At 41.2% G+C, this 19,007-nt stretch overlaps 1 protein-coding gene across 1 annotated transcript in view; it reads left to right on the top strand.

Annotated features, from left to right (window-relative positions):
• CCDC170 (coiled-coil domain containing 170) overlaps window positions 1-19,007 on the top strand; it is an 88,159-nt gene that overhangs the window by 11,433 nt on the left and 57,719 nt on the right. The window contains 4 exon segments of the mRNA XM_050949569.1: window positions 1,108-1,239; window positions 4,155-4,411; window positions 11,924-12,068; window positions 14,155-14,340. Of these exon segments, the coding sequence (XP_050805526.1) occupies window positions 1,108-1,239; window positions 4,155-4,411; window positions 11,924-12,068; window positions 14,155-14,340 (720 nt within the window).

Below are 19,007 nucleotides of genomic sequence, written 5' to 3'. Positions count from 1 at the left end.
AGAGTGAGACCAGCTCTTTAGGCCAGTGTGCAGTGTGGATTGTGTCCTATCTCTGCCTGCTCTGGGGTTTCTACCTCTAACAGTATTGCTGGATGGGAGTTTCTTTCTTTTGTGATAGTGCAAGGACCACAGTTATGTTTCAGTTCTGCATGGGAGTTGGTGGAGGTAGAGAGAGGTTTTTTTTGTGTGCCCTCTCCCTACGCCTTTGCATTCCCTGCATGTACTAAACACAGTTCTGCTCTAAGAATGTCAGGTTTAATATTGTTTCAATCTACAATAACTACAAAATGTGTCCTATCAAATGGGGCTGTTGCCCAGACCCTGGAGTAGACCTAAATTGGAAGGCATGGCTTTGATTTCTCTCTTTTCTAAATTTAAATGGACTGGTTTTACTTAAGCTAATTGGGATTCCCGTGATAAGTGCTGCAGGGTGCTCTTGGACTCGGAGAACGAAAACAAAACTCAGGATTCAGAGCATCCAGATTAGAGCATCTAAAAGCTGAACACTTCTATACATTGTCAAAATGTCAGATATGGTCTGCTGGGGAATGGGAAAAGTCTAAAAGCTAAGAGGAACAACAAGCTAAGAGGAACAGGGTGGTGTTGGGAGGTGAATAGTTACATGGCTATGTATTGTGTTTTGATGCTTTTTAATCCCTCATACTACTTCCCCTCCACCCCCCCCACTGATATTTTATTGTCTGCAAAACTATAAATCAGTGTGCAGTGCGGAAGCAGAGTTTAAATACTGAAATAGTGGAGACACACAATCTCTCTCTGGCCAAGGACAGCCTGTAAAGCTTTTTTTGTCTTTAATGTTTAATCGTGTAATAATTACGTAAGTAACTTTGCTGCTGTACTCTAGAATTTTAACAATTTAACACACTGAGGGCCAAATTCATCACCAGTGTGAGTAGAGGGACTCCATTGATTTGAGTACAATTATGTCTGTTTACACCATTGGTGGCTATGGCACCCAATGTTAGTGGACAGCATTTTCAGTGTGTTTTCTTTGAGCTACTGAATGACAGAACAAATCTGAAGAAAAGTTGTTCAGAAACATGGTGTCTGATGGTTCTCATTTTGCCTTGACTGATGTCTTCCCAGGGAGCTTATGATCACATTCTTCTGGATATACCTGTCACTCGAGAACAGACAAATCACTATCGGGCTGTGGCTGAAACTGCCCGTAGTGAACTTGCAGCACTTCTGGTAAAGTATGAATGTGCCCAGTCAGAGGTAAGTTTTAAAGAATCATCCTCCCTCCTTTCCCCCCAAAAGAACCCCCTAAAAGTTATTTTCCTGTTAATGTGAGCTATGCACACGTTGCGGAGAAAGTGGATCCACTAAATCTCCTTTGAGGGAATGTAAAATGTATCTTTGTTTTATTAATTGTGGGATTTTGTTTTTGTTTTCAGATTACATTTATTCAGATTTGCCACAATTTTTTTTTCTGCTTATATCAGTTGTCAGTCTTTGTGCCATTATCTTGTTCGTTAATTGAAGTTAGCACCAGGATGATTTTCTTATTGTGTGTGTTTGGATGTAAAATACAGTATTTCACAATTCTAACCAAAGTTAATATTTCAACACTGTGGTTATGTGAGTGATTTGTTGATTCCAGGGGTCCCATATTTTCCCACTTGTTAACATGCTCATTTTTTATTTCCATTACTGAATGAAGCTTAGTTGATACAGCCGTGCAGTACAGTCATGCAGAGAGGTGATTTTTCTGTGCTGATAGAAATGAATGATAGCATCCTATACTGATAGCACTCCTCATCCAGGTGGCATCTAAAGCATTTAATAAATGTTACAAGAGCATATTCTCTTTCTCTCCTTTTCTATCTGTGTAAAATGCTTAGGATCCACCTGTATGGTGCATCAAAATCAAAATTCACTTTGCCCATGAATGAAATATAACTAAATTTGTTGTGAAATCAAGCAACTTTTAAATAGTTCACAGCAATGATAAGCAACAGTTTAGAACAGTAATTTATTAATACTATATCCAAGTGAAACAGGGGTGAATGTAGATCAGTAGAATGTAATTATCTGAGCTGGAATTTGGCCAGTTAACCCTTACATTGTTGCAAAAAGTGCCTACTGATCTTTAATTAATGTATGTGATCAGTAGCTTGGCTTTACATTTCATCAGAAAGAATTAAAGAAGATGAGATTCTTGTTGATCCTCTACTTGATTCCAACTCTTGAATGAAGGAGTAAATACTTTAATAATCTCTTTACTTACTGTCATGATGACAGACCACTTTATAGAATTTTTTTCACTGCTGTTTTTGGAAAAGTCAGAAAGGGAGTAAAGAAAGCCAGCTTCACTTTCATCCAAAATACTCAAATTCTTGTTAAATTCATGTTGCTGTTTGTAACATCTACATGTCCCAGCTGAATTCAGAGCCCCCTTGTGCTTGGTGCTGTACAGACTCATAATAAGGGACACTGAATGGTATACAGTCTAAATTGACAAGAGAGAAAAAGGAAATGTTGTTATCCCATGTCTACTTCGGGAATTAAAGCACAGAGAGATTAGATATCTTGTCTGTGGTCACACAGGATATTTTTGGCAAAGCCAGGAATTAAACTCTGATCTCCTGAGTTCCAGTCCAGTGCCTTAATCACAGATCCATCCTTCTTGCATTAAAAGAGCACTCACATAGCTTGTTAATCGTAGTTTTAATTTTCATGTAGTAAGAGCTAACTGCCACATATTGCATATTTTTCATTATAATGGAGCTGGAAACAACACCTAAGTGTTGCTTAGCACTTTCTATTGTAAATCCCTGTTTTTCGTTGTTTATAACTTTGACCATTTAGGCTGAAACTTTACATGCCAGATCTGCCTCAGGCTGAATGTTTCTGGGAAATTTTCAGCAAAAATGGATCAACTCTTTCTGAGAATGAGGCTAGGGAAAATACATTATTTTGCCAGTGTTTATTTAAAAAAAAAAAAAGTTACAACTGTTTGTTGAGAAGCTCTAGCATTTTCATACTTTGGAACAGGGACTTGAAATTAGGCAAGGAGTGCCACCAGGGAATCAGAGGTGCCTTTTGCTGTTCCTATGGAAATCTACCTTATCCACTTGACTGAATTTTAAGCCTCTGAAAATCACTGTTTGCGCATGCTGTGTAGAGGTTTGTTAGCAAAATTCTCCAAACATTCTATCTTCCCTGAACATTCTGCAGCTCTTTAGAACCACAGCCACAGTGAGCATGCTTCATTCCCATAGAGCAGGGGTAGTCAATTATTTTGTGTCAAGGTCCAAATTTCTTGGTCAAAGTATAGTCAAGGTCCAGACTCTGGAAGAAATAATTTTTTAAAAAAGTATGATGATAATAAGTAAATAAAAAGATTTTGGGGTCTGTTCAAAAGCATCTGGCAGTCTGGATTTGACCTGCGGTCTGCCTATTGATTACCCCTGCCATAGAGCTTAGTGAGTACGCTCCAGCCCAGGACTGAGCAGGACTTTTCTTGCAATTACTCTTTTCATTAATGAGAGGCCACTGTGGCACCAGACACCAGAACTGAGAACAAGGAGACAGAGATCTTGTGAAAAAATGTGTGATCACAATTAAAGACCGTATCATTAAGGTTTCTCAGGAAACCTTAATTCTGCCATTTCCTAACTTTTGAACGTGTGATTTTTACAAACCTTAATGTTGTTTCAACCTAATATAAAACTCCATTTAAAATAATTTAAAAAACAGTGGTTCTTTTTGTTTCTGCTCTGTTTTTTTAATACTTTTTATAGATATTTAAAAATAACATTTTTCTTCTTACTAACTTTGCCCATTTTATTTGGCTAATGCATATTTTTGCTATTGTTTCCAATGGCACTGAAAGCGATGTGGCTATTTTTGTTTACTTCATACTGAAACTAGAGTTTACATACTGCTTTCTGTGAATATTGAAAAAATGGAAGCTATTGTCACTTTTTTCCCCCCCCACTAAATCCGTTGGTAATAGAGTAGAAGAATAAGATACTTTGATTCCAAAGTATTTCTTGCCAGATTTTTAAAAAATAAACAATTTAATCATAATTAAATTAAATAATAATTTAAGACCGTTCAAATGTGTAGTCTATATTGAATTCTTCTTACAATTTGTTTTTTCCTCACTTCGTCTCCTCTGTCTATAGCTTCTAGATCTAAGATCCAAAATGGTCTCTAAAGAAGTCTCATTGCAAGAGCTGAAGGCTGAAGTGGAAAGCTACAAGGAAAACAATGCTAGACAATCCTCTCTGCTCCTCTCTTTGCAAAATCGCCTTCAGGAGATGGAAGAGGAATCAGGTGTGCTTGCCACTTCCAAAAAACAGACAGACCTAACAGCACAGGTTTTGCTCCAGGAGAATTGGGAGCTGAAGGAAGAGATCCATGACCAAGAAGCCAAACTGAAGTAAGAGTTTCAATCAAGCTGTGGTATAATTTTGGGTTGAGATGTCACTGTACTATAGTTGCCAACATAGAAAACTACCTTTGTAGTCAAATTTCGGTGCAGAAACAGATTTACAGCTTTATATTGAGCTGTATATTATTGCCCCTTTGGCCTGGGCAGTTAGCCAGTATTGCAGAGTTGTGCCCTTTAGGAAGAGAACTTGATATGAGTCAGGTATATTCTTTGGTGTAATCTTGTTTATTTACAAATAATGTATACAAAGCCCAGTTTCCCCGAATATAGTAGAAACAAATAGCAGGCACGCTTCCTTAGCTTAGATACCCCTAAGTGTGCCACTCCAGCAAGCTCTGTGCCTGACAGTGTCTTTTTCTGCTTCCTCTTAGGGTCACATTCACCATGCCTTCTACAGGCTTTTTCTGCTTCTACCACACACAGGCTGAAAAAACAATCTTTTAGCCCCTGTGTTTTCAATCGGGGAAATCCCTGACCTGCCACATAGTCTGGGCCATCCTCCTTTGTTTATAGCTGTTTGTATTAAATAAAGAGGCTAAATTATTTATTCCACTGAATCTGAAAGAATGCTTGATGCTCTTACTGACAGTAACTAGGTCTGTGCTTGTTGGAACCAAAGACTTGTCTGATGGCAGCCAGTAGCACTTGACAGAAAAACAATATGTTTTTACAGAGATTATAAATAAACTCTGCAGGAGGGAGGTTTACTCCAGTGAAGCGTTTAATCACTTGCAGCTGCAAATCTGTAGGACTTTCCTATAAATTTCACCAGCTGTCATTGAGTCTGTAATCTCCCCAGTCTGAATTTCTAAGGATTTAGAAGATCCACTAGTTTCACCAGTGGAGTTTGTGAGCTTTTCCAGCTTAATAGCTTGGATTTTCCCTGAAAGAAAAAGCAGGGAAGTGAAAATAGGAAAACTTGTGCTTAAGATCTTGATTGCGTATTTAAATGCTCAATAATCATGAAACCAGAAAAGTAAGGTTTTCATAATATGAAAAATTCAGTTATGTTATGTATGCATTGTAATTTCAATTTGTGTATTTGTTTTTAAATACATACATGAATATGTTACTTTTTATGTAAGTATACACTAGAAAATATGCAGTTTGTACAACGTGGCTCAACTTACTGTGAAAATTTTTAAAATTTTCATTTCCGTGTATTTGAACTTTCATATTTGTAACTAATAATGTTACATTAATATGACCTTTTGTATTTTTCTCTATTACATGCACCACTCTCGATAATTCAATATCAAGATGTTCAGATATTGTGGTATGTTTGTAGTTATAGTTATGCCAAGAGAGAGGAAAAGAACCATTGCTGGTGATAGCTATTAGGGTAGGAAGAAAGCTTACATACAGTATCTACCAGCATGTGCAGTTCTGATGTGCCTTTTGTTAAGATACTCCAATCCACTAATTTTTTCCCTCCCACTATTCATTTGGCAGTGTTTTTTGTCATATACAACTTTACATTGTAAAAGATGCAATGTCCTATGCTGACTTTATCAATTTAACAGTCTTCAGGACCATATGCATGCCAAACAAAAGTGTATTCTGATCTAACCATGTATACACACACAGGTTAGTTTTGCTAGGTCAGTCTTGTGGCTTCAGACACATCAGAGGTGCAAGTATTTCTGCAGAAATTCACTTGATCAAATGTACTCTGTTTTTAAAAAAGGGTAGGTTAATGCTATGTGCTGTTGCTGTCACTTAAGAAATTTATTTTCATTAACTTTCAAGAAAATTCCTGGTTGGCGTATCTTCCAATGAGACAGTAGTCATAGAGAACATATTGTACACACATGCTGTTCATGGGGGTAACTCACTGTTATGTTGAGGAAAAAATTGATGAATAGGACAAGATAAATTTGATGGTATGTCATGTAACCAGTCATTTTGGACATGTGTTTTAGAGAAGTCTCTGAAATAGTTAACATTGAAGATGTGATGGCATTCCTTCCCATGAGGTTCCCTTGGCTATTTCACCCCCGACCAACGAGCCAAAGACGCAATAAGACATGGGTACACCATCTCATTTTCAGCAGTGCCTACACTCAATTCCCCTTTCCCAGGATTCTTCTCACAAGGATCTATAATATCAATAGGTCCTCATGCTCCTTTCTCTCAGTGTGATGGAAGAGGTCCCTCCTCAGTCCAGGGGGAAAGGTTTTAGAGCAGCTGTTTTCTTATCCTGAAGAAAAAGGAAGGCTGGCAACCCATCCTGGACTTGCAGAACCTCACATTCATTCACAAGTTGAAGTTCAGGATGGTATCCCTCACACTGATAATCTCAATTCTAGAGTCTGGAGACAGGTTCAAATATCTTGTGCTGCAGGATGAGTACTTCCACATCTCCATCATTTTTCCTACAAGAAGTACCTAAGATTTATGGTCGGCCAGGACCACTATCAATATTGAACCCTGCCTTTTGGACTCTCCACAACATTGAGGAGATCTAGCAAGGTGCTATCAGTAGTGGCAGCTTATGTGAGAAGATTTAACATCAATAAATTATTTTATCTGGATGATTGGCTTATATGGGGGACCGCTCCTCAACAGGTTTCTGAAGCCATCCAAAATGCACTCAGTCTCTTTCAGAGGTCAGGCCTGAAAGTCAACAAATGGAAATAGATGGTAATTCCAGATCAGAGGATTGAATTCATTGGTGTGATCTTACACTCTTCCACATCCAGGGCCTATATGCCTCAAGACATATTTCAGAATCTGTCCATTCTAACTCTCAGTTGGAGGGAAATCCATGTATCAATGGAAGGTTGTGCCTTGCTGTAGCGAGGCAATCTGATTCTCTGCTGCCCCGGAGAGGGACGAGCCCTTCCGGATGCCAAAGTGAGCGGAGCCAGTGGAGCTTGCACCCGACCCCGAGAGGTCAGGGCACAGGACAGGAAGAACAAAAGCCCAACCCCAGAGCTCACTAGAGCCCTGGCCGCCGAGAAGCCAGATGCCTGTGGCCTAACTCCCGATGGGGAGACTCCTGCAGTCTGCGACTGAGCTGAGGACTGGCCAGACCAGCCGAGGCCTGATGCTGACCAGACTCAGGGGAAGCTGTTAAGCCTGCCTGTGGCAAGCTACCCAGAAGAGGTACAAGGGCCTGCATCTGTGGAATAGAGCTGTTTGTTGAAACCCCGCTGCCAGGCTAGTTCCCCCGAAATAACCCGCCTCGCTAGGTCCGTTGGTCTGGTTCCCCGCCGCCCCAGAGAGGGACGAACCCGGTCGAACCCTTCTACACTTGCCCTTCTAGATCATATGGCCTCTTGCACCTTTTTGATACCGCTTGCCAGACTTCACCTCCACTGCTAGCAGGATTAGTAGAAGCTGTTTTACATACCCTCCAAAAATTGCCTGGATGCCTCATTAACTCACCCATGGTCCTGTCTTCTCTGAAATGATGGGGAAAAAGAGTGCTTGCAGAGGAGTTGCCTTCTGGATGCTCCTGCGATCGAAGACTATAGTGACAGACACATCCTTGCTACAGTGGAGTGCTCACATGGACACATTAAAGACACGGGATTTATGGTCCCCAAGAGCAAAGAGAACATACATCAATCTCCTAAAACTCAAACCATTCAGGAGGTCTGTGAGTCCTTTCTCCACCTAATAGAAGGGCAGTCCCTATAAATCATGATCAGCAACATGACCACTATGTTTTATATCAACAAACAAGTTGGAGACAGGCCTTTCCTACTCTGCCAGGAAGCCATCACGCTCTGGAACGGGTGCCTCAGACATATAGTTATTGCTGGTGTGGAGGTTCACTTACCTGGACTGCAGAATATGCTTGTGGACAATCTCAGCAGATACTTCCTCCGAGATCGTGAATGGGAGATCAGAGACAAGATTCTGTTGGACATCTTCATGGACTGGGGCAATCCCAAAATGGACCTGTTTGCCACTCAATACAACAAGTGCCTGAGATTCTGTTCAAGGGGTGGAATGAGACTGGAATCCATCGCAGATGCCTTTATGTTACTGTGGACAGGAGACCTGATATATCAGTGGTTCTCAAACTTTTGTATTGGTGACCCCTTTCACATTGCAAGCCTCTGAATGTGACCCCCACCTTATATATTGAAAAACACTCTTAAATATATTTTAACACTATTATAAATGCTGGGGCAAAATAGGGCTTGGGGTGGATGCTGACAGCTCACAACACCCCATGTAATAACCTCGCAACCTCCTGAGCGGTCCCGACCTCCAGTTTGAGAACCCCTGTGATATATGCTTCCCCCTGGCCCCTCTTATTGCCCGAGTACTTTGCAAACTGAAACAGGACTAGGCCAAGATAGTTCTCATAGCTCCAGTGTGGCCCTGACAGTTCTAGTTCACAGACCTACTGAGCCTTTCTTCTGCTCCCAGACCTGCTGTCTCAGAACAAGTGATAGACCCAACACCTGACTCTTGTATCCTTGCAGCTCACAGCAAGGGCAGTTGTTGTCTATAAAGCAGGCCTGCACCTCTCTAGTCAGAGAAGTTCTAATAAGCAGCAGAAAAGAATCAACAAGAAGAACCTGCCTGCCAAAATGGATGACGTTTTTCACTGGTGCCACCAAAAATCAGTGGTACCACATCATTCTTGGATCCCTGAAATTCTTGACTACTTACCCAAACTAAAATGCAAGACCCATCACTCAGTTCAGTCAGGCATTACCTACTGGTCATCTCAGCTCATCTTCCACCAGTGGAGGACTATACCATTTTTTCCTCAATCTGTTAGTAATTAGGTTCCTGAAGGCCCTAATTAAGGTATTCCCACCAATCAAGGAACCTGGCTCCTCATGGAACTTAAAAGTGGTACTCTCAGCCTTCAGGGACCTACTCTTCCTTGGCCAATGGCCTTTTCTTCCTTTCTAAACCTTTCTGTGAAAATTGCATTTTTAATCACTATAACTTCTGCCAGCCCAGTAGAGGAGATTCAGGCACTGATGGCTGACCCACCCTATATAGTGCTCCACTCAGACAAGGTGGAGCATACACCCTATGTCTCCCCAGAATTGTGAGAGACTTCCACTAGAACCAAAAAATACACTTACTGGTATTTTCCCCCCAAACCTCATGCATCCAAATCTGGGGCAATGTTGCACACTCTAAACTAGTGGTTCTCAGCCTTTTTGGGTTTAGCCCCTGTTTTTAAACTTTGATGGCTTCTTGTGACCAGTAAATAGCTTTAGTGCAAAAAAAAAATCTGGTTTACTAAATATATTGTGGGTAAGAAATACAATATACACATTAATGTAGTAAATACTAAATAATTACACCCGGCATTCCATAGTGGCAACTTGTGTGGCTCCTATCCCATGGAACTGGGCGAGCTCGGCTCCTCACTCCAGGCAATGTGACCTTTGAGGTTGCAGCACTGCTCGTATTTAACCTGTGGGCTTGCTGGGCCAAATTTGGGAGAGTGATGTAGTGACTTTGTGCAGAGGGTCACAGCACCACTTACTCAAATTTGGCCTGGAGGAGCAGCTGGGCCAAACCTGAGCAGCACTGCAATCCTGTGCACCAGGTATCAACTCCTGGAGCAGGGAGTTGAGTGCAGCCAGTCTTACAGGACCACTGCAGGGTGAATGCAGGGTGGGCTTTGAAACTGTCCAGGGCCTGCCCTCACCCCGGGGGTAGGACCTGACACTCTCCTCTCTGGGCTTCCTATGTGAATGTGTGCCACATTCTGGCACCCTAGTTTTGGATCATAACCCAGGGGATTGAAAAATCCTGCTCTACACGTCAGGAGAGCACTGGCCTACTATTTAAACAGAACCGAAGTATTTAGAAAATCACTAAGACTTTATGTTAAGCTCTATCACAGAGAGGTCAAAAGGTTCTGCAAGTTCATCCCAGATACCATAAAACTGAATTTCTGATGGTATTAAAACATGCCGCAAAGTGGCCATGGTAGATCCACCATCCATCAGGCTCACTCCACTAGAGTACAAGTTGTACCAGCAGCATCACTGTGAAGTCTACCATTATCAAACACAGTAGAACATCAGAGTTCTGAACATCAGAGTTATGGACTAACCAGTCAACCACACACTTCATTTGGAACCAGAACTATGCAGGCAGCAGCAGAGACAAATAAAAAAAGCTAATACAGTACAGTGCTGTGTTAAACGTAAACTACTTCCAAAGAGAAAAAAGGAAAGCTTACATTTTTTTTTTGACAAGATAAGGAACCTGTTTCTGTGCTTATTTTCATTTAAATTAAGATGGTTAAAAGCAGCATTTTTCTTCTGCATAGTAAAGTTTCAAAGCTACATTAAATCAATGTTCAGTTATAAACTTGAAAGAACAAACATAATGTGTTTCAGAGTTATGAACAACCTCCATTCCCGAGGTTTGTAACTCTGAGGTTCTACTTAGGGTGAACAGATAGCAAGTGTGAAAAATTGGGATGGGATGGAGAGGTAATAGGCTTCTGTGTAAGACAAAGTCCAGAGTATCGGGACTGTCCCTATAAAATCAGGACATCTAGTCACCCTATTTGTATTGCATTTGTAAAGCAGCCACTTGGGCATCAATGTACATGTTCCCAAGACATGACATCATGACTGAGGCCTCCAGGCCCAAAGAGTATAGCAGTTCTTCACTATTTAAATAATTACACTTAGTTCCCACCTCCTTAGCACAGTTGCTGCTTGGGAATCACTAGCAGTGGTATATGGATATGGACAATCACCTGGAGGAGAATGGGAAGTTCTTTGAGATGTGTTGTCCATATGCACATTCTCACCCTTCCATCCCCTCTACTGTGGAATCCCTATTTGGGGGTTCTCCGGTGGGAGTCCAGTTACTGTAACTGAAAAGTAACTTCCCCTTCTGTGCACAATTCAAGGCGAAAGTCTCTGGCTTTATGTGAGTTTTCTGTTCTCTTGGGGCTTTGAGTAAAGGTTGTCCATCAGAAATTAAAAAAAAAAAAATTCAACCAAAGAGTTAAGTGTCCTCTGAAATATGCATAATTGGTGATGTGGAACCAGTAGTTCATCCAGTGTGTTTAAAAATATAGTAATTGTTTTATTAATTTCAATTACAAAAATTATGCTATTTATTAAAATACGGAACATGATTTTAATACGTGGTATTTTTCCAAGGGTGTGTATTGGGGAGTGCTTCTGGAGTTTCCTTCCTTTCCAACCCATGATTTACTCGTAATAGGACAACTACCAAACAAACCACATCATAGAAACATCTTGCTGGCATGGACTGAAGAGAGATCTTCAGAGCCCATCATCAGAGGGGCATCATTTGATAAGTCTGTGAGGCGTTTGCTTTCTTAGGGGCAGAATGTGCTGCATCTAATAGTGCTCCCCGCCCCTGTTGGCCCATCATATATGCATTAAACCACATTTAACTTTGGTGAAGGTTGTACTAGAATAGGTAGGCTGAAGCAATGAGCTTGAGATAATTTTGCCTTTTGCTTTAGAAAATACTGTTTGTAAATATTCCTCCTGGTGTGTGTTTGTTTTGTCTGACTAGCAAATATTTGAATGAGTGTGAAGAAAGCAAGAATCGAGCTTCTAAGATCAGCTGGAAGCATGGTGAATTCTTAGCACAGCTTTCCGGATTCTTGGACGTAGACATCAGAGGAAAAGAGGAACCACACAAACATTTAATTTCAAAGGTGTTTATGTGCAGTTATTTTTTCCTACATACTGAAGAGACTTATTAAATATTTAACTGCATTGTATTGCTCTAATAGATATTAATGTAGAAGGATGCACTTCTTTGAAATATTTGGTTTGATGTAGAAAATTTAATACCGCAATTTTCTTCTATAATAGAAAACCAGAACACTTGTTTAAACAACTTAAATGTTAAAGATCAGAATTTTGTTGTCAAATAAGGATATACAGAGCACATTACCATAAAAATAGTGTTTACAAGTATTGGCCTGGTTTTCAGAGGTGATGATCTCCCACAGCTCTCACTGAACTCCAGGAGGCCTTATGTATGGTCCTATAATATTAACTTACAATTATGATTGCTAAGTATAAATCAAGAAAATACATACAACTGAATGCTTATTTAAAAATATTAAAAAAAAAACTATAAAATTCCACTATGACAATTCTGGCAGTACTCTTAACACTCATTTAATGAGGTCATGCCATTAAACAGAAACATTCTCAGGGACACACACTGAAACAACCTTAATTCTGAACCTGTACCAAAATACTCACAATTACTACAAGGTACAATTGAATTTTATTCATTCATTATGCATAGCTCTGAGAGAATGCTATACAAAATCTTTAATACCTTTCTCCTCCAGCATTTCCCAAAATTTTGAAAGCTGAGCTCCCATTCAGGAAAATGAAATCAATGGCACTCCCTACCCACCTTTAGTACATCTTTTGCACTCTCTGGCTAGTCTTTCACTTTTACTTCTTTTCTAAGAGGTACACGGAAAGCAGTGTGTATTAGAACAGAGTATTTGTTCTGGATTCCCCCCCCCCCCCATCTATGTCTTTTCTCTCAGCAACGACTAGAGTTAAAGACAGAATAGGAGCCACCTTCACCTTTAGTCATCATTCAAGTAGGACTCAAGGAGACATATAATCCTGTATTTTTGTCCTTGTTTTGAAGTGTCATGAGATATTCCCCACCCCAGATTTGTAGGATTCCCACAATGGCAGTCAGGGCCAAGGGACAGAGCAGTGGCAAACCTGAGGCTAGGAGTAGCAGAGGAGTTTGTAGTCAGGTCCAGGCCAGTGTCAGAGTCTAAGTCAGGTTTCAAGGTTCAAGTCAGGTGGCAAAGTTCAAATCAAGCTGAGATCGAGCAGGAAAGGTCATGGCAGCTACAGAGCCACCAGTTCCCTGGACACTTCCTGGAATGCTCCTTGGCTTTATATAGGGCAGTGAGCCAATCAGGAGCCATGGGGCTGCTGTCTGTCAGACTCTTGAGGTGGAACTTCCCATGGTCTGTGTCCGCAGGGGGTCATGGGAAATGGAGTGCAGGTTGGTTACAGCTGCTGCTGGGTGGCAGACTGGAGCTGCCAGCTACTTGGTAGTTTTACAGGCTTGGGTTTTAGACCTGTGGAGCTTTACACTTCTTGGAGTTTCTGCAGCATTACCTCAACAGATCAAGATCATGTTTGGGGCTCGTCTTTCCCTGAATTCTGGCTGCTGCTCAAAAGAACTCCCCAAATCCTTTTTGTTAGGAGATAACCTTACTCTAAGAAGAGTCTGCTGCCAAATCACTTGGCTCCTATGACTCAGAATATTTCAAATATAAAATCACTGCTCAATGTCCAGTGCTTATTTCCCATTTCAAATGCTTGCTAGCCATAAATCTTATGGAAAAGCTGTCTGCTTCCCACATAAAGATAGATGTATAATCTATTTTTATTTTCTGCCCTGCCTTATCACCAGTGTGGACATGCAGAAATGACAGCAGCCCTCCAGATGATGATGATTGATCTAGTGCTGAGAATTTGTATGTGGATAACTAAACGAAATTAACCTTTGCTATGCTAAGGCATACTTTTCTCGTGGTATATTATGGGCTCTTTCGACTTTGTTTATAAGGAAACATTGGAAATGAATAGAAGAACATAGTCATAGATCTGACCCTAAAGGTTTTACAAAGAACATTTTTTATGATGACAAGGAACAGAAAATGCATTTAAATGAGTGAAGACAATTGTTAACAGAAAACAGTGTAAGAATTGTATAATATGTACTATTTGAATTGTCTGTCTGTCTAGGTAAATCAGATGCATAAAGAAAATACAATGCTAAAAGGGCAGATTGCCACTCTTGCAGAGGCTATCAATGTTCATGAGATAGAGTCAAAAGCTAGCAGAGAAACCATCATGAGGCTTGTTTCGGAAGTCAGCAAAGAGCAGAAAAAGGCTGTAACCTACTCCCAAGACATGGACAAGCTTAGCAAGGTAAATTATTTTCTAGTGTGCATGTCTGTGTGTCCAGGACCGGCGCTAGGTTTTGAACGCACTAGGCGGACGGCAATTTCGCCGCCCCGCGCGCTGGTCCCGCGGCTCCGGTGGAGCTGCTGCAGTTATGCCTGCGGGTGGTCCACCGACCGTCCACGGGTACCACTGCGGCAGCTCCACAGGAGCTGCCTGTCGCCCCTCCGGCGGTGCCTTGACGTAGGGGACACCCTGGGCTGCCCGCTGGCACAGCGGCGCCCTGACCCAGAGGACACCCTGGACTGTGGGCTGCCGCGGAGGCGCCCTGACCCAAGGGACAACCTGGGCTGCCAGCTGCCACAACGGCGCCCTGACCCAGAGGACACCCTGGACTGCGGGCTGCCGCGGAGGCGCCCTGACCCAGGGGACGCCCTGGGCTGCCAACTGCTGCCGGCAGCTCAGACTCCCTCTCTGTCCCAGCAGCAGCAGCTGCTTAACCATTTAAAAAAAATTGGGAGGCGCTTTTTGGCGCCCCCAAATCTCGGCGCCCTAGGCAACCGCCTAGTCCGCCTAAATGGTTGCACCGGCCCTGTGTGTGTCTTAGAGATCTGTTTCTAGAAATGAAAAATGCATTTTTCAGTAGAAGAACATGGTGTGAAATGAAAGTAAACTATGGTAAGATTTCAACACATGCTATTACCAACAAAATTTAGTTTGGAAAACTCTTATCAGGCTAGGGTGTTTGATTGGAGATTTTTTTTTTATGCTTAGTTTTAAAAGAAGTATTTTTCTGTGATCACCTTCAAGTTCATGAAGGCTCAAGAATATTAGGAAATTAAAATGCTTTGGTTAGAGAGCTCTGCTTTAGTGTTGATGTTTCCTATATTCCTATAGTAATGTTTTCACTCTCATTCAACAACTGTATCCCCGGTTATTGCCTTCTCAAAGTGGTAGCTGGGCGGATATTGTGTAAGTCCGCATGAACGTATAGAACTATTGATTTTACTCTGAGGTAGGAGTCTGATAGATGAGTAGAAATGTATGCTAAGAAATCCATATTTTATTGCTTGAAGTAAGCTTGAGGGAGTATTACAAGTATTCTTCCATAGAGAATTAGGAGCATGCGGAGATGCAATTGGAGCCAAATTTTTTTTTTTAAATTGCTGTAAAATTTGTTCTTCAGAAATAGAGAGAAATTCATTGAATAATATTTAACAAAATGTTTTCCTAAAGATTCCATTAAAGGAACTGGTAGTGAAGTATCTTATCTATCAGATACCAGATTATATGTATGGTATAATAAACTCATACTTCATAATCATAAATAGTGATTTGACTTGCACACTGAGAAATCCTGGCTAACAGTGTGACTCCAAAATCCATGATACAAAATCCACTGAAGTCAGTTGGAATTTTTCATTGAATTCAGTGGGCTTTGGATCTGGCTTGTAATATGCACAATTTTTTATGAATACACAGACTATCTGAGATATTGGCATTTTCTTGTCTGCAGTTCCAACATTTGCTAAGATTGGCAAGACCATCCTAAAAATTATAATTAAAAATGTGTTAAATACATATATTGACCTGATAAACTATATCTATGAAACTGTTCAGCATTTAATCTTAACGTAGAATTTTACTACATTTTCAACTTGCATTTGTTTATTTTTTTTAAGATTTATGCATCAGCTGACTTGTAAATATGACTCTTAAAAAGAAAGTTTAAAAAAAATAAATGGTTTGCTATAACCCATGACACTTAAAATGAGAAAGAGGCACGATAATTGTGTTCCTTTTGAATTATTTTATCCAATTTATCATTTTGGTACCGTGGCCTTTTGAAGCAACTGTATTTGTTTGCAAATTTTAAAAAAATAAACTGAGATCATAACTGGTTAATGCTCACACTTATGTTGACTAGTTGCTGTTGTTCTGCGACCCGTGAAAGGAAATCTACAGACTGATGAAGTAATATTATAATTGGAATAGACCTCCCTTCATTCTTTCCTATAATACCCATAATTTGATTCTGGGCATAATTTCTCTGTTAAGAGGACCTCTTTATAGTTGAAGAAGGGAAATAAAATGAACTATGCCAAGATTTGGTTGACAGTTATTTCTAAAATTAGTTTAGTAATGGGTAATGACAGTATTTACCTAATTAATATGGTTTTATTTCTTTGTTTATTCTTAAATATAGTTAACACAGGGATTATCACATTGCAACAAACCTGACCAATTAAGTCTGGTATCCTGCCTCCCACGGTATTTGAAACCTGATACTTCTGGAGAAGGCAAATGACTCCCTGTAAATGTACCCACCTTGTCATGTAAAGTTGTACCTTGTGGGAAGGGAAATTCCTTCCCATTCTTAGTTGTTAATCAAACAGTGCCCTGAAGTGTTAAGCATTATATTCCTTGCTACATCATAATCCCAGCTGGTTTGACCGAGGAATTTATTCTTATTCATATAAATCTCTAATCCTTTAAAAAATCTTATTAAACTGTTTGTCTCATTAATATTCTGGGGCAAAGAGTTTCACAGGCTGATTAAATGAAGCAGAACCATGTTTTTGGTTTTGTCTGTGTTAAAATGTTTTCTCTTTCATTGAATGGTTTCTTGTTCTTATTTCACAGCACAGTGTATGCAGCGTGGTCCAACTGGCTGCCTCTACACCATTCCTTATTATATATACCCTTGACTTATCTACTGCCTCTATCTCTTTCTCAAACTGACCACTGGATCATCACAAAGAAGAGAAAATTTACTTGGCAAGCACTGTGAGTTTATACAAGATGAGGCAAGGGTCAAGGCTTTACAACAGTGAGATCCAATGAGATCCATGAGAATATTCTCAGGATCTTGGAGTATTCACAGAGCAGCAGCCCCTATGCATTATTCCCCAGGCTCCAGTATCTCATGGCAACATAACTCCTTTGGGACCTTTGCTATCATTGTCTGTGTATTCCTGCTGTGAACCCTCCCTTTAAGGGACATAGAAGGACTATGCAAGAATTAACTTCCTTAGGAATTTCTAAAGATGATTCTACAGGGATGCTAGATAGGGCTGCCATCCTGCCTTACCTATCCTGCCATGTCCCCTAAATTTGCGGAGTCCCGATTTGTTGACATATGTGCAACATACCCAGCCATTTAATGGTGTCATCATCAGCCAGGTGGAGAGCCAGTAGCCTGCCATCGAAATAAGTCAGTGGGCAGTCAACAATGATATGTGACATAGTCAGAGATGAACACAGGTGCCTTGGCAGATCAAAACCTGATGGACAGATTGCATCAGTGATGAGAGAGTGATTAAGGACTGTCCTCATTGACCACTTGTGCCAAGCAGATTCCACCGTCATGTCCTGTGGTGGCATAAATGAGCATAAAAAGAATTGTGACAGGCTGGACAAGGCCTAGAGGCCCCTTTCTGGACGCCTCGGAACCCTACCACACCCTGTTCCAAAGAGGATCAGAAGAGAAGTTCTCCAGGTGGCCTAGAGTGGCTGCAAGGGAAGCAGCCAATCAGAGGGACTGCAGGAGCAGGCAATCGGGGGCCAGGAGGACCATATAAAAAGGAGCAGCAGAGTTGCTGCCTGGAGCTGGAAGAGAGGATCATGTTCCTGGCTGGCTGAAAGAGCGTCAGGACCATGGAAATCTTAGTGTGGGCAGGGACCTGGAGAGCTAAGAAGGAGCTCCTGACTGGCTGAGGGGACTGAGCAAGAACTCAGCCCAGGGAGGGCTGCAGGAAGATTATGTCTTAAGGGAGGAAGCCCTGGAGGTCTGGCCCCAGGCCAGGGCTGGGAGAAGGTAAAGACTGTATATCAAAACGGGTTTGTTCTATTCCACCTACAGACAGAGAGTGTGAGGTGGCTGGAGGGCTGAGTCACTGAAGACTTGCTGAAGAACCCATCGACTGTGTGAGGTGCTCATAAAAGGTGAGAGCCAACCTCATTACAGGCGTCTAGAAGACAAGCGAGCTGCTGGATGGTCAAAAAGGTTTGTGTACAGCGGCAGGTCGCTATTCTCATGGATCTTAGCCAGCAGTGTGAAAGAGACCTTTTCATGGCAAATATGGGGTGGTGCTATGTTAAGTATTGGTAACCATGGCAACAGAGTCCTACTCACAGTATGCATAGCTTTGTTAAGCTCTACATCGATCAACTTTGCGTGAGATGAGCGACACCAGACAGGAGCACAGTACTCTGCTGTTTAATAGCAGAGGAAGACGGCTGATGATCTAAGCTTCTGGGTGCTCGCATTCCAGATTGAACCGGCCAATTTTCTGAGCAGGTTGTTCTGAGTGCTGACTTTGACTGCTGTCTTCCTCAATGGTTGCGATACATTAATGATTTATCCAATGTCACACTGAGGTAAACTGGGTTTGGATCATGCTGCAGGCACTGGCCATTGAGGAAAATGTTTAACTCCTGGTTTGCATTTGCATTATGCAGATGGAATACACTAGAAACAGTCTTAGAAAAGCTCTGCCGCAGGTACCATTGACTACAGTACTCTGCCATGAGATTCACATCTTCATTCAAGATCTTGTCAATTTCTGAGGACAGCTTGGTGGCTACAGCAGATGTCGTCGGCATAGATGAACATGCAAGGGAGCATAACTGGCAGGTTGTTGTACACATTGAACAGCATTGGTGAAAGAACTGAGCCTTGAGGGAAGCCATTG

This window comes from Gopherus flavomarginatus, chromosome 4, assembly GCF_025201925.1.
Source record: "Gopherus flavomarginatus isolate rGopFla2 chromosome 4, rGopFla2.mat.asm, whole genome shotgun sequence".
In the NCBI taxonomy this organism is placed as follows: domain Eukaryota; kingdom Metazoa; phylum Chordata; order Testudines; family Testudinidae; genus Gopherus; species Gopherus flavomarginatus.
The sequence above is the reverse complement of the archived record's forward strand: the minus strand, read 5'-3'. Positions and strand labels throughout refer to the sequence as shown.